The 16355-nt window shown below is 45.5% G+C and overlaps 1 protein-coding gene across 12 annotated transcripts in view; it reads left to right on the top strand.

Annotated features, from left to right (window-relative positions):
- FRMD4A (FERM domain containing 4A) overlaps positions 1–16355 on the top strand; it is a 688283-nt gene that overhangs the window by 537907 nt on the left and 134021 nt on the right. For all 12 annotated transcript variants that reach the window (XM_034930005.4, XM_034930006.4, XM_055092430.2 and 9 more), the window contains one exon: positions 13082–13166. In XM_034930005.4, coding sequence (XP_034785896.2) covers positions 13082–13166 — 85 coding nt within the window. The remainder of the gene's footprint in view (positions 1–13081; positions 13167–16355) is intronic.

The raw sequence follows: 16355 nt of genomic DNA, 5'->3' as shown, positions 1-16355 counted from the left end.
TCGTGAAACCTGGGTAGTTTATCCCAAATAGGAGTAGTCGAAACCCAGCAGCAAACCACAGGCCCATCTGCATTTCCTGCCAAGGGAGGATACAGCTTAATAACATTTCAGAAACAATGGGCATTTTTCTATTCAGAAATCTAGTCTAAGAAATTTTGTTTTGTGTTTGCAAAGGGAACGATTTGTGGGCTATAGTGATTTAAATAGTTAATATTTGCAGCAGACTTATGAAGACAACAGGACTTACCACTTCCGTTTGCAAAAGGTTGTGAGAAGCCAGAGACTGGGCAGGTCAGGGGTTCAGGGGCAAAGTCTGAATTGGTGGCAAAGTCAGAATCTGAGCCCCCAGTCCAGCAGCTCCGAAACACCCAGTCTATGGAGCCACCAGGTTCTTTCTGTCCAGAACCTTGATTACAACACAATTACAGAAGCATTAAGTTCTGATGCCTCAGTCTTTACATGGACACTAACACTTACACCCATGCCATACACTCTGTTCTTTGAAATATACTAACAGAAATTCAGGAGCGAGATACAAATGATATGCAATTCTGTCATTCCTAAAGAGCATGATCAGGAATGCACTTCCAGACATAGCCATCCTTAAGCCACACAAGGCATTAGAAGGGCTTCAAACGAGAGTTAAAGGGTCCACTTAACAGGCTCGAGTGTATGACTTTTCCTCAGCTGGCAGAGTAAATTTCAACTTGCGCTTAATGCGTTTTTGATTTGTTTAACAGCTGTGAACATATCCAAGCTCATCTTAGCTATTTCCATTACTGATGGGGATGATTTCAATGCCATATTCTCTTTAATGGTGTATACAGTTTCTCAGATTTATGGCAAAGCAACCATATAAAGCAAATAGTAACAATTCCTCTGGGAGGGGCAGGTGGTATCAGGCAGGACTCCAGTTGCGTGGAAGCAGGTCATTAACCTGTCATCGCAGGTGGATGAGTGCATTTACCATATATCAGGCTCTCCCCACCTCCCTGGTGATGTTCACCAACATTAGCCAAGAGGAGAAAATCCTGGGCTTGGCTGCCTAGTAGGTGTTTTTTCCAAGTGTCTGAATTATTTGTGGACGTCCTTGCAGGAGAGCTTGGGGCACCTTGACGTTGGTGGTGGAAGTGTCAGTCTCTAAGATACACAGATCTTTCCAAATCACTGCAAGCCTGTCTTCTATGCATAAAAGCAGGTAACCTAGCATTGCAGAGGTTAAATAGGTGCTAGCAATAGAGAGAATTGGGGAATGGGATGACTGAAGACCCAGATGTACCATCCACTTCTGATCCGTAGCCATAATAGACACTTCCACCATCCCCACTGATGGTCGACCAAAGTAGGAACCTCAAAGAACACTCCTTAGAGAGAAAAATTTCCAAATCCGCATTTAGGGACAGCCATTCTCCACTATGTCTTTATACACGCCATCTGGCAGAACGTGCTCCTCCTTCTCCAGCTCCTATGGAAGCAGATCTTTCTGGAAGTGTCACATTCCACTTGTTTCCTGCAGAGCCCCACCTGAGTACTTCAAACTCAGCAGGTCCAAAGCCAAATTTATTATCTTCTCTCTCCTCCCTTGACCTTCCATGGTCCCATCAAGTCTGTGGCATCGTCATCCACTCAGTCACATAGGCTACACATCTTGAAGTCTTCTGTCTTCTTTCTGGAATTTTTTAATTTTTTTTTTTTTTTTTTTTTTTGAGACGGATTCTCGCTCTGGCACCCAGGCTGGAGTGTAATGGCATGATCTCAGCTCACTGCAACCTCCACCTCCCAAGTTCAAGAGATTCTCCTGCCTCAGCCTCGTGAGCAGCTGGGATTATAGGCACCCACCACCATACCCAGCTAATTTTTGTATTTTTAGTAGAGACTGTGTTTCACCATGTTGGTCAGGCTGGTCTGGAATTCCTGACCTCAGGTGATCCATCCGCCTCGGCCTCCCAACCTAGAATTTTTATGTGCATTAATTCTCTGCTGCTGCTTCCAAAATCTCCCTCTGTACTGCCCTCTCCTCCTTATTACCTGAACTCAGGCCCTCACCAGTCAGTCGACCTATTGAAGCAGCCTCCAAGGGTGGGGTGGGGCTCGTCACCAGGGTCCCAGCCACAGAGGATCCCAGCACCCTCGCTACCCTGAGTTCCCACTTCTTAGCTGGCCAAGAAGTGCAGTAACAAAACACCAATCATTTGTTTTCTCTAAGAGAGGAGGCAGATTCTCTGTATAGGTGAATTCCGTCTCTTTACCTTGCTTTTCATCCTGGGAAGAATCCTCTATTTATAACCTGACATCTGCCTAGGGATGCTCACAGGCAGTTTTCTCCAAAGGAGTGGTAAGAGAATCATCTTCATCAAAAGCCCAGAACTTGGAATAGGCTTGAGTCCATAAAAGAGCTTCTGTCCAGCTGGGTACCTTTCCAGTGTGTTTCTAAACAGAAGCACGGTTGGGCTCTGAGCAGCCTCCCCACTCCAGCCATGGCACCTGCATATCTTGATGCAGTCTGACTCCTAGATTCCTCAAATCCTTTCTCCTTTGGTGTAAATGTCTATATATTACATCTACATACCACATGTCTAGGTAGCCTTCGTTGGCAAAGCAGAATCGAGCCACCTGATAAAAGAGGGCCATGGTAGGCTGGGCATGGTGGTTCATGCCTGTACTTTGGGAGGGCAAGGTGGGTGGATCACCTGAAGTTAGGAGGTTGAGACCAGCCCGGCCAACATGGTGAAACCCCACCTCTACTAAAAATACAAAAATTAGCTAGGAATGATGGTACATGCCTGTAATCCCAGCTACTTGGGAGGCTGAGGCAGGAGAATCACTTGAACCAGGGAGGCAGAGATCGCAGTGAGCAGAGATTGTGCCACTGCACTCCAGCCTAGGCAACAGAGCAAGACCCCATCTCACAAAAAAAAAAAAAAAAAAAGAAACAGAGGGTCATGGAAAAGATAACTAACTACCTGAAGGTACATTTTAGAAAGTCAGAGAATGGAGGTACTAACACTGCATGGCTGAGTAACCCAGGTTGGGCTATTATTTGGGATTTATATATTCTTCTGATATAATACATATGCAAAACACCAGGCAGAATCATCACCTCCATTCAACGGATTAGGAAAATATAAGACCCAAATATATTAAATAACATGAATTGGAACTCAGAACCCCTCTCCATCCACTAAGCCAGATAGCATCTCCTCTATAAGCATTTCCTCTGCAGAGGCCCTGAGGCAAGTATCAGGCTGCAGGAGGCTTTGGGGACAGTGGAAGGGAGGACTCAGATCCTGCCTTCATTGACCCATCATTCAGCCTAAGAGGGGCCTGGTCCATCCAGTTTTTCAACCAGCAAATCACCAGGAATGATCCCAGGTGGCTTCAGGGTCTTAATAATTACCCAAAAAGGATAAAGACTGGAGAGGCGGGAACTATCCATTATTCAGCACCTGTCCATTGCTAAGGCTGATTGTTAATCTTTGCAGCAACCCTGGAAGCAGGTCTGATTATTCCGAATTAAAAAGAAGGAGATGGGGGCCCAGGATGGTCCATAAATTCTTCCCTAGCATGGCTAATAAGTTACGAAGGCGAGATGAGGTCTCATCTGTTCGATCAGGTCTGACTCCAGTCCTTGTGTCTGTCCTCCCCTACTGCACGCCGTCTGTCTCCACAGGGGAAAAGTGACATCCTCCTCCAATGTGGCATTTCCAAGAGATCCTGTGTATCCCTTCAGTGTGGCAGCCTGCCAAGACCTGTGGCCAGAGGTCTCCACTGTTCCCTGTATAGGCAGGGCCAGGAACAGCGAAGTCAAATGCGGCGACCCCAGCCCTCTTTGTGACCCACACTTGGCCATGTTTGCAGAACCAGCATCCTCCTGCAAAGATGGTGTTCAGGACAGGTGCACACCACCATGAGTGACAGAGCCACCGCCAGGCCTGCCAGCCTGGTTCCAGCACTACCCAACCCAGAGCTCCCCTGGCAGAGCGCCCCTGCACAGGGACAATCACAGTCACAGGTCTTGGCAGGCTGCCACTCTGAAGGGATACACTGGATATCTTGGAAATGCCACACTGGAGGAGGAAGAGCCATCTCAAATGGTAAAGCAAGAATTTTCAGGACCTGAGACATCTGCTGTTGGTCTCACTTGAGAAGGTCTTGCCATTTTCTGCATTTTCTGACACTGTAGACACCCGCCGGAAGGTGTTCTTTGAACTGTGCTTTTCTGTCTCCTAGAAAGAAAACTTCAGGGTCCACTTGCACCTGGTCATCACCCTGAGCTGTGTCACTCCCGAGACTTACAAGCCCAAATCCACCATCATCCCAGCTGTAGCATGCAGCAGCCTGCTCACTGCTTCTCCTGGGCTGTTTCTGCATCATCATCCATGCCTTCATTTATGGGCTCACAGATGTCCCTTGGCATAAGCACTGCTCTAGGAGCCAAGGACACAGCAGCGAACAAAACTGATAAACCCTGTTCTCAGGCAATTTCGCGTCCATTTCCTCCAGCTTCTGAGATCCTATCAGCCCTGCCTGTCCTATTTTTTGGCCAATTCAGTGCAAATCCATTGTGCACCCTTCCAACTACTTCCTGACCCTGGACCACACCTCCCTTTACTGCTCACACTTTCTCTCTCTCTCCCTTTCTCTCTCTCACACACATACCCACCCGCAGGGTTGGACTGGTCCTGCCACAGACACACACACACACACACCTTTTATTTCTACCCCCGAGCTTCTGAGTGTGTTCAGGAAAATGTTCATGCAACTTCAGGTTGGTTCGTGGTTATTGTGATGAACCCCACACAGATCATCATATCTCTAGCCAATTCTGCCAGGGGTGCCTGCTCAGGGTCTCTGTTCCCCACTGTGGTTTTACCTCTTGCTTCAGGTCCCAGATACTCAAGGCTTTTGCTCTAAGAAGATGTTGCTGCTTCTGTTTCTGCAGAGAAAATAAAAGCCAGCACCAGGGAGCTCCTAATCCTACTTCTTCATCCACAAACTTAATTGTGTCTTTAATTGTGTTTTTGTGGCTTCTCAGTCCACTCACTGCACACACGCAAATGCATGAGTGTCTCAGAGGAAGACCCTTAGCCCATCATCCAGCACACACTGAGCCACGTGTACCTCAATCCCAGCCCCTTCTGTCACCTCACAGAGCTTCTCCCTCGAGCCTTTCCTCTCTTTTTCTCTATCTTCTCCTCCATGGATTCCTCCCCTTTGTGACCACGTCCCAATCTAACTGAAGAAAACGCCCCCTGTGATGCACAGCCTCCTCCAGCCAGTGCCCTCTGCTACCCCTTCTGCTCTGCTCACAGCAACCGCCGAGAGATGGGTCTGCACTTGCTGTCACCCCCTCCCCACAGGCCTCTCATTCCTCATTCTGTGGCCGTCCAGCTTCTGGTGCCATCGTACCCCCTGGTCACTGGAGGTCTCTCGCCCCTAGCTCCACAGGCATGCTTCTGCCCTGCTCCCATGTGGCTTCTGTGGCTCTGGGCTCATTCGAACATGCTCCCTTTCAGTTCCCCTGGCTCTGTGGCACTACACTCTCCTGGGCCACCTCCTCTTTGTCCCCTCTGTCCCTGGCTCGGGGCAGGTTCCCTGCTCTGCTCTGCTGTCCCTCAAGCCCTGGTGTCCACGAGGTCGTGTCTTGCTTGTCTTCTCTCCCTGCACCTTCCCCTGGTGTGATTTCACCCCCATCCACAGCTGCCACTGCAGTCTCTTTGCTGGAGACTCTCCGTCCTCTGCCCCAGTCCTGACCTCTCTCCCGAGCTCCAGGCCATCTCCACTGATTGGCATTTCCTCACAGATGCAGCTGGAATCTAATGATGTCGTCGTCTTTCTGCCTCCAAATGTGCTCCCCTTTCGTTGTCACCTCCTTGTCTTTGTGATGGGCACCATCACCCATGCAGCCCCCAAAAACCAGAGACTTGGGAGTCAACCTTGACCTCACCGCTCCCTCCCGCTTGCCTCCTCCTGTTCCTTCAGTCACTACTCGCTGTTATTCCTGCATCTTAAACAGCTCCCTATCCATCTCTTACTCTCCATACACAGCCTAATAGTAATTAGGGCTTCCATAAACCTCTCCTGGACTCAAGATCTCCTTGTTCATCTCTGTGTCTGGTCTTGACCCCTTCCAAACTCCCCTATATGAAGACACTGAGCATCTTTCTAGAATTCTCATCTGATCCTTGCTCATAATTTTTTTCCAGCTTCCCATTATCCTCAGAAAAGGACATCTTTAGCGTGACTTGCATGATGTGACTTCTGCTTAACTGTCCAGCCTCACCTCTTCCCACTCCCCTCACCACACAACACACACACACACACACACACACACACACACATTATAAGCAGCCAGCAGCGGTCAATATATGACCAAGAGCACCTTGAACTGCAAACCATTGTTTAGTGCTATAAGGCCTGGGAACACTGTCTCTCTGATATTGTTCACCAGGCAAGCTTTAGAAATAGGTCAAGAAAAAAATATAAGGAAAATATACACACCCAAGGAAGTCTGCATCGTGTGTGTGTGTGTCTGTGTGTGTGTGTTGTCTTTTCATAGGCACAACTTTGTGCTCAGATTGAAGCCTACATGTCTGGATTATTCTTTAATTACATATTCTTCTACCAAGTGTCCTGTAGTTCTGATCATCTCAACTCCTTGTAAGAAAATAAACAGAGATTAGATTTGCCTCTTCAGACTTTGAGTTTCACAGACAATAAACTGAAGCAAGCAGCAAAAAAATAAGAGAGGAGAAGTCTGATCGGGGAGGAAGGATTTTACAGCCAAGTCCACAGGCCGGATTCTTGGTATCTTCCCTGGCTGATGGAGACAGCAGCTGCTACTTCCTGTTACTCGCAATAACAATGATGGCATGGATCTAAAATGAGGTTCCTGCTAACCAGAACTTGCTATATTTCAGCTAGGTGTCCCAGTTAAGATTTTAGAGGCATTGAGATTCTAAGCATCAGAGGCTTGGCTGCAGAAACTCACAGCTTATTGCTTTCATTATCATGGCTCTTATTTGCCACCAAGAGTAGGCATTTTAAATGTGACATTTGTGTTCATTACAAAATGAAATCACTGGTCCATTTAATTAACACTTGCTGTAAATATTCAGTGATTCCCAAGTGCCCAGGGCTGGATGGGGAAGGGAAAGGGAGAGCAGGGGGAATGGAGGAGGAGACCTGGCTGATGTCATCTGGCTGGGCCCTTGCCCTCTGACTAGGCAGTGTTCAGTCTGTTGCAACCAGAGGCTTTCACTTGTCAAAGAAGGGGACGGGACTCCCCGAGGCTTTAGAGGCTGTTTAATATTTAATAAGCTCAAACACATAAACACAGAGCTTTCTCCTTCAGACTCTCTGATAAAATATTCTCGGGTCGGGATCATCTGAGCTAGTTTGGATGGGCTGTTGCTTGTGGAGTCAGGAAACCTCTTAGCAAGGTCTGCGCTCCATCTAGAGTGTTCCTTTAGACTCAAATAGATGCCCTAAGATTCAGTCCTGCTAAATGTGCCCCAAAACCAGTTTAAAATGTAGGTCTGATTATGATTCAGCTGTGGTGAGGCCAGCAGATGAGGAGAGGACAGACATTGAAAAGATTGTCACTCAGTTCCTGGGAGGAGGGGCCACACCATGCCACGCAGGGCCACGTGGGAGGCATTGGGGTTAGTCAGGAGGCAGGGGAGCCGGGAAACAATTGGGCAAGAGCATTTTTTGTGGTTTCTTTGGGGAGGAACGGGCAAGGCTGGGAGAGCAGGCTTGGGATTGGCTAGTTTAAATAATTTCAGCGGGCTCTGCAGCATGGGGGCTGCCCCCTAGTTGTCTGGTACGTGTCCCTAGGGTGGTGAGGGCAGGGAAATAGTGGCCCTGGGTGTGAGAGCCGAGAGGTGGTGGGAGGGGTGGACCCTGGATCCATGGTGACATGTGGAAGTCTTGGGGTCTGGAAATTGGCTAACCCTGGCACCAGCAGTCCCTCCAGGCCCAGCAAGGTCACAGACATCCAAGCATCATAAAGCCATGGTCAATACACAGCCAGACTCGGAACTGTCCATGCAGACCCTCTGAATCCAAGACATAGCCTTCATTTATTTCCCTGGTTACCCAGAGACCTGGAATGTTCTTTGTGAACCCTGGAAGCACTCCCTGCTCCATGCTGGTAGTTAAGGAAATGCAACATTGCCACCTACTGCTGAGGCTCTCCTGAAAATCAGAAAAAGAAGCCTTTTTTTTTTTTTTTTTTTTGAGACAGATCTGCCTGCCTCGGCCTCCCAAAGTGCTGGGATTACAGGCATGCCCGGCCAAAAACTATGCCCAGCCAAAAACTGGATTAAAAAAAAAAAGAAGAGGCTGGCCTGTAACCTGAGTACTTTGGGAGGTCAAGGTAGGATAATTACTTGAGCTCAGGAGTTCAAGACCAGCCTGGGCAACATAGTGAGACCCCAGCTCGACAGAAAATAAAAAATTAGTCAGCATGGTGGCTTATATCTGTAGTCCCAGCTATTTGGGAGGCTTAGGCAGACAGGTCACTTGAGCCCAGGAGGTCGAGGCTGCAGTGAACTGTGGTTGCACACTGCACTCCAGCCTGAGTGACAGAGCAAGACCCCATCTCAAAAAGAAAAAAAGAAAAAAAAATTTTGACTTTGAATCCAAACCATCAGCCCTCCCCATCTTCCCAGGAGGCTCTTGTCCCTGGTGCCCCCGGTGTGCACCATGCCTCTCTGGGCGTGCGGGTGGAGAGGTCTGAGCTCTGTTTCTCTGCAGGCATTTTTGACTCAGCAGTTCCCTGGCAGGGAGGGAAAGCTCAGGATGAGCTCCATACCCTCCCCTAACAGAACAATGATATGACAGGCCCAGAACTCACAGGGTTTTCCAGGCTGTCGTCTTGGTGATAAAAGTTAACAGGAAACTGCTTTCCACTTCCGTCGAGAGGAGGTGATTTTTTTTCTCTTCATCTCAGAATATGCATGTTATTTCCTGTACCTTCTCTGCCCCTTTTATGGCTAGACAACAGAGAGATTGGTGGAAATGAAGGCGGTCGCAGAGATGTAGAATTTGCCACCTCAATTCAGTTTTCCATCATATGAGAGTGGAAACGAAAAGGGAAGCGTTATATTTTCTTAATATACTATTCAGGAGAAAATTGGGGTGGAGGAGGCAGGATGTCTTTACTCTTTACTTTTTAAGAACTAAAGCAAATGAGATTCTTTTAAGAAACATATGGCATTACTTTGAAAATTAAGTTATTTCAGACCTTATACGAATTTAGACTCAAAATCATTATTAGAGCACAAAGGCCACCGTCAACTTCAGGAGGCTTCTGTTAATATTCTGGTGTTAGGATTGCTTTCTCTTTTCCTTCCCTCCCCTTTCTCTCCCTTTCCTCCCTTTTCCTTCTTTTCCTTCCTTGAGTTTCTTTTATTATTCTGACTACCCTTTGCCAGAGGCCCTTTGCAAAGGATGTAGATTTATTTATTTATTTTTGAGACGGAGTTTCGCTTTTGTTGCCCAGGCTGGAGTGCAATGGCATGATCTCAGCTGACTGCAACCTCCGCCTCCCAGGTTCAAGCGATTCTCCTGCCTCAGCCTCCCAAGTAGCTGGGATTACGGGTGTCCGCCACCACGCCTGGCTAATTTTTTGTATTTTTAGTAGAGACAGGCTTTCACCTTGTTGGCCAGGCTGGTCTCGAATTCCTGACCTCAGTTGATCCACACATCTTGGCCTTCCAAAGTGCTGGGATTACAGGCATGAGCTACCATATAGATTTATTTTTTGAAAATCAAATCATTAAAAAGTCAGGAAACAACAGGTGCTGGAGAGGATGTGGAGAAATAGGAACACTTTTACACTGTTGGTGGGACTGTAAACTAGTTCAACCATTGTGGAAGACAGTGTGGCGATTCCTCAAGGATCTAGAATTAGAAATACCATTTGACCCAGCCATCCCATTACTGGGTATATACCCAAAGGATTATAAATCATGCTACTATAAAGACACATGCACACGTATGTTTATTGTGGCACTATTCACAACAGCAAAGACTTGGAACCAACCCAAATGTCCATCAGTGGTAGACTGGATTAAGAAAATGTGGCACATATACACCATGGAATACTATGCAGCCATAAAAAAGGATGAGTTCATGTACTTTGTAGGGACATGGATGAAGCTGGAAACCATCATTCTGAGCAAACTGTCACAAGGACAGAAAACCAAACACCGCATGTTCTTACTCATAGGTGGCAATTGAACACTGAGAACACTTGGACACAGGGTGGGGAACATCACATACTGGGGCCTGTCGTGCGGTGGGGGTTAGGGGGAGGGATAGCATTAGGAGACATACCTAATGTAAATGACGAGTTAACAGGTGCAGCACACCAACATGGCATATGTATACATACGTAACAAACCTGCACGTTGTGCATGTGTACCCTAGAACTTAAAGTATAATAAAAAACAATAACAAAGTAAAAAGAAATTATAAAAATAAAAAAATTTAAAAAAGAAAATCAAATCATATCAAATTTATTTTGCTTTGAGATGTAAAATTTGCTACTGCAATTTTGCTGTCCATTCTTAAAGAACTAAAAGTTGTTTAACTTTACTGTGCCTCTGAGACCATGGTGGGCCCTATATGAAGACCTTGGTGATATAAGACACCTGCTCCAGAAGCAGGGGGCAGGTGCTTGGCAGGGACAGGGGTTATGGGCAGAGATCAGCCAGTCCATTAATTTTCAGGCTTTACAAGTATGAGGACCACTGCGTAATTCCTCCAAATTTTGTAGAACCTGAGATGATAAGAATTGTACTAATGATATCTGTGGATTGAGAAAATTTAATGTCTGAAGTTACTCCAAATTCACTCACCAATTTCAAAAAAACTTGAATTGTATTCATCACAGCAGCCTCTGCACACATTTGAAAAATGATAGAAAGCTTTATTTATTTATTTAGTATGTAGACAAGAGTTTGCAAGCTGGTGGGCCATGGGCTTGATGTAGCCTACAGACGTGGGTTTTTATCTTCATGTTTATCCAACAGTAGCATTATTATCCTTCAGGTATGGTAAAAGATACTTTTTTTTTTTTTTTTTTTGAGATAGAGTCTCCCTCTTTTGTTCAGGCTGGAGTGCAGTGGCACCATCTCGGCTCGCTGCAACCTCCCCCTCCTGGGTTCAAGCGATTCTTCTGCCTCAGCCTCCCAAGTAGCTGGGACTACAGGCACCCACACCCACCCCTGGCTAATTTTTGTATTTTTAGTAGAGACAGGGATTTCACCGTGGTGGCCAGGCTGGTTTCGAACTCCTGACCTCAGGTGATGCCCCCCACCTCAGCCCAAAGTGCTGGGATGACAGGTGTGAGCCACCGCGCCTGGCCAATTTTGGATAAATCCTTTTATCTTTTACCATACCTGAAGGATAATGCTACCATTGAGCTTTCCTTTCTAAAAAGACACACGAGGTCCTGTATCTCCAGTGTAGGAACTCTCCTCCTCTTCCATTTCCCACTGGAATCTAAAAGTGTCATTTGAAGCTGGACATTCCAAGTTGTTGCCCCTCAGGTGATTGTATTGATTAGAAGAAGTCATTTTTAAATTAATTACTATAAATGAATAGAACTTCTTGAAGCTAAGGGCATCAGTTTGTTTGCCTTATACGATGTTGGTCTCTTGTTTTTGCTGCTGCTGTTGTTGTTTACGTTGTAGTCAGTTTCCAATATTTAAAAACCAGTGGACTTCTTAGGTAGAGAACCACTTCTTCTTTTACGGTCTGAAGAACAGAAGCCCAGCAGGATGATGTGACTGCCCTGAGTCACACAGAGCTGGGGACTCCATCACTGCTCTCTGACTCCCTCCAGAGGATTCTGGCCCTCAGATTATAACACTATTCTAGAAAACTGTAGTACTTGTTTCTTCTCATTTCACCTTCCTCACCTTCTGCCTCTTCTTGGTGAACCCAGTTTCCAAGAGCCCCAGGTACCCAGCACCCTCCTAGTCCACCCTAAGGGTTGCTACACCTGCTCAGAACCTTCTTCCCTCCAAGATGTTGCATTTCAACCTTTCCCCGCTCTTCCTTTCAACTCCTAGTCCTTCAGTGCGGCTGGTCATTAGACAGTACAAGCGCATTATCTCATTAAAGAATTTAATAAACTCCAAAGTCAATATTATAAAGGCACATTTAGTGTAAACTTAAATAATGTCAGCATGTTTCATCTTGAAAATATCTATAAGCTCCATCTAGATGAAATCCGATTCTCATTTGGCTTCATATGCATTAATATCACAGTGTTAAGAACACTTAGCATAGCTCTCCGAATGTGCAGAAATCAAATCACACTTCACCACCTTCGGGAGTAGTAGTAACCATTTCAAAGAAAGCTGTGATTAAGAAGAAGAAATTATCTTTTAAAAATCCAACTTGGCTGGGCACAGTGGCTCACATCTATTACCCCAGCATTTCGGGAGGCTGAGGTGGGCAGATAATTTGAGCCCAGCCGGAGCAACAAAGGAAGACTCCGTATCTACAAAAAAAAAAATTAGTCAGGCGTGGTGGTATGCAACTGTAGTCTCAGCTGCTCAGGAAGCTGAGGCGGGAAGATTGCTTGAGCCTGGGAGGTCAAGGCTGCAGTAAGCCATGCACCACTGCGCTCCAGCCTGGACAACAGAGCGAGACCCTGTCTAAAAAAAGAAAAAAAAAGGAGAAGAAAAGAAAATCCAACTCAATGACAATTTAGGACAAACAAGCAATGTGATGAAAACAAATAACATTATGTAAAATTAGAAAGCAGATAGGACAAATAAATCAGAGGCCCAGTTTTAGAATTTGTTCTTACAAGTTGGTGGCAGACCCAGTTCTTTGGTTATGGTGAGGCCCATTAGGCGTGACCCTAAGCCACTATCAAAACTCCAAAAACAGTTTGTCCTCCATAGGGAATCATAGAAAAACCATGGATGGTGCCTTTTTCCTTTGTTTATTTAGGATGGGGAGTGCCAGCTTTCATCTCAAATCATGTAGCTCAAGAGAGCACTTTATTTTCTGCACCTGCTGTTTCTGTGGTTCACGCACCATTTTTCTCTTTCAGGTTCTATATAGAAAGCATTTCATACCTGAAGGATAATGCTACCATTGAGCTTTTCTTTCTGAACGCGAAGTCCTGCATCTACAAGGTAGGAACTTCCTCTCCCTCAGTTTCCCTCTGAAACCTGAAAGTATGATTTGAAGCTGGAAATTCCAAAGTGTTACTCCTTAGGCCATTTTATTGATTAGGAGAAGTCACTTATAAATTAATTACTACAAATAAATGGAATGTTATGAAGCTAATGGCACCATTTAATAATGTGATTCCTGACCCGGCACGGTGGCTCACGCCTGTAATCCCAACACTTTGGGAGGCCGAGGCAGGTGGATCACGTGGTCAAGAGATTGAGACTTTCCTGGCCAACGTGGTGAAACCCTGTCTCTACTAAAAATATAAAAATTAGCTAGGCATGGTGGCACATGCCTGTAGTCCCAGCTACTTGGGAGGGTGAGGCAGGAGAATTGCTTGAACCTGGGAGGTGGAGGTTGCAGTGAGCTAAGATCACGCCACTGCACTCCAGCCTGGTGACAGGTGGAGACTCCATCTCAAAAAAAAAAAGGAATAATAATAATAATAATAATAATAATAATAATAATAATAATGTGATTCCTTTGATCCATGGCTGTGTTTCTGGCTCTGTGGACATGTTTCCTAACCTTATTTTAAAGGTATCCTGATTTTAAAGATTTCTTTGTCAACTGAGACAAAGGTGAAAAGCCTAGACAAGTATGACAAACGCACCAGTCAACTTAGACAGGTCTTGCAGATAGGAATGAGCTTCTTATAACCAAATACGTGTATATTTGACCATTTTTAGATGGTTTAGCAGCATCTTTCAAAGGGATGCTATTGTCACTTTGAGACAGTTTCTTTTTTAAAAAATTGTAAAATGCACATAAATTTACTATCCTAACCATTTTGGAAAATGTTTTTATATTTCCATAGGTTTTTGGGGAACAGGTGGTATTTAGTTACATGAGTAAGTTCTTTAGTGGTGATTTGTGAGAATTTGGCACACCCATCACTCGAGCAGCATACACGGAAGTCAGTTTGTAGTCTCAGCCATTTTTAAGTGTGGAGTTCAGCGGCATTCAGTTCACTCACAATGTTGTATAACCATCCCCACCGTCATTCACCCAAGAGCTCTTTTCATCTGCTAAACTGAAACTCTATACTCATTAAACAACTCCCCTTCCCCGCTTTCCTCAGCCCCTGGTAACCACTACTTTTTGTCTCCATGAATTTAACCACTCTAGTACTTCATATAAGTGGAATCATATAGTATTTGTCCTTTTGTGTCTGGCTTACTTTACCTAGCATAATGGTCTCAAGGTTCATCCATGTTGGCTGTGTGTGGTGGCTCATGCCTGTAATCCCAGCACTTTGGGAGGCCGAGGCAGGCGGATCACCTGAGGTCAGGAGTTTGAGACTAGCCTGGCCAACATGGCAGAACCCCATCTCTATTAAAAATACAAAAATTAGCCAGATGTGGTGTTTCGTGCCTGTGATTCTAGGTATTTGGGAGGCTGAGGCAGGAAAATCTCTTGAACCTGGGAGGTGGAGGTTACAGTGAGCCGAGATCAGTGAACCTGGGCAACAGAGCAAAACTCTGTCTCAAAAAAAAAAAAAAGGTTCATCTATATTGTAGCGTGTATCAGAAATTCCTTCCTCTTTTTTTTTTGAATTTTTAAGACAGGGTCTCTCTGTCGCCCAGGCTGGAGTTCAGTGGTGCAATCTTGGCTCACTGCAACCTCCACCTTCTGGGTTCAAGTGATCCTCCTACTTCACCCTCCTAAGTAGCTGGGACTATAGGTGTGTGCCACCACACCCAGCTAATTTTTGTATTTGTTTATAGAGACAGGGTTTCACCATGTTGGCCAGGCTGGTCTCAAACTTCTGGGCTCAGGTGATCTGCCTGCCTTGGCCTTCCAAAGTGCTGGGATTACAGAAGTGGGCCACCACGCTTGGCTGCCTTCCTTTTTAAGGCTAAATAACATTTTATTGTCTATGTAGATCACCTTTTGTTGATCCATTCATCCATCAAAAGGCACGGGTTATTTCCAAAACCTTTTGCCTATCACGAATAATGCTGTTATGAACATGGATGTCTAAATATCTCCTCGAGACCCTATTCCCAGTTGTTCAGGGTATATACCTATAGGTGGTATTGCCAGATCATAAGGTACTTCTATTTTTCATTTTTTGAGGAGCCATCCCTACTGTTTTCCATAGCAGCTGCACCATTTTACATTTCTACCAACAGTGCCCAAGGGTTCCAGTTTCTCCACATCCTCTCCAACATTTGTTATTTTCTATTTTGCTTTATTAAATTGATGACCATCCTAATGGGTGTGAGGTGTATCTCATTGTGGTTTTGATTTGCGTTTCCCTGATGACTAGTGATGTTGAGCATATGTCCGCATGCTATTGGCCATTTGTGTATCTTCTTTATAAAAAAAGTTTGTTCAAGAGATGATTCCTAATTGAGAGCGACAGCCCCTTGTCCTGTATCCAATTGCTCTATAAGCTTGTAGTGTCTCCTTTTGTGGGATGACCCAAAATGCCTACACCCCTTTCCAGCACACACCTCCTCCCGAGGAAGATGGACTTGCGGAATATCACTGAGGTTAGGAACTGCGACTAAAAGAACATTTTTTTTTTTTGAGACACAGTCTCACTCTGTTGCCCAGGCTGGAGTACAATGGCACAATCTCAGCTCACTGCAGCCTCCGCCTCCCAGGTTCAAGCGATTCTCCCGCCTCGGCCTCCCGAGTAACTGGGATTACAGGTGTGCACCACCACGCTTGGCTAGTTTTTGTATTTTTAATAGAGATGGGGTTTTGCCATGTTGCCCAGGCTGGTCTCAAACTCCTGACCTCAAGTTGATCCATCCACCTTGGCCTCCCAAAGTGTTGGGATTACAAGTGTGAGCCACCTTGCCTGGCCCTAAAAGAACATTTTAAAAAAGAAACACCCACTCCACTGGCTACCCCCGGCATGCCCATAATGAATGCAATGAATGTCTCATGAATGCAACCTCCGTCACACCCCCTTAGGGCTGCTCATTAACAGTAATAGACAAGAACGGTTCATTCCTACAAAGTTCACATGATGTGTAGGCTTGTTGCTGAGTGCTTTATGTGAATTGTTTAACTGAGTCTTCACAACGCCTTCTGAGATAAACACTGCTTTTTTTTTTTTTTTGAGAGTGAATTTTGCATAAGTTTATTGATGGTAATTAATTTGGAGGCCAAAATGCATTCTACCTTGAAATAAA

This window comes from Pan paniscus, chromosome 8 (assembly GCF_029289425.2).
Source record: "Pan paniscus chromosome 8, NHGRI_mPanPan1-v2.0_pri, whole genome shotgun sequence".
NCBI lineage: Eukaryota > Metazoa > Chordata > Mammalia > Primates > Hominidae > Pan > Pan paniscus.
Note: the sequence above shows the minus strand (reverse complement) of the source record. Positions and strands in the feature narration are given on the sequence as shown.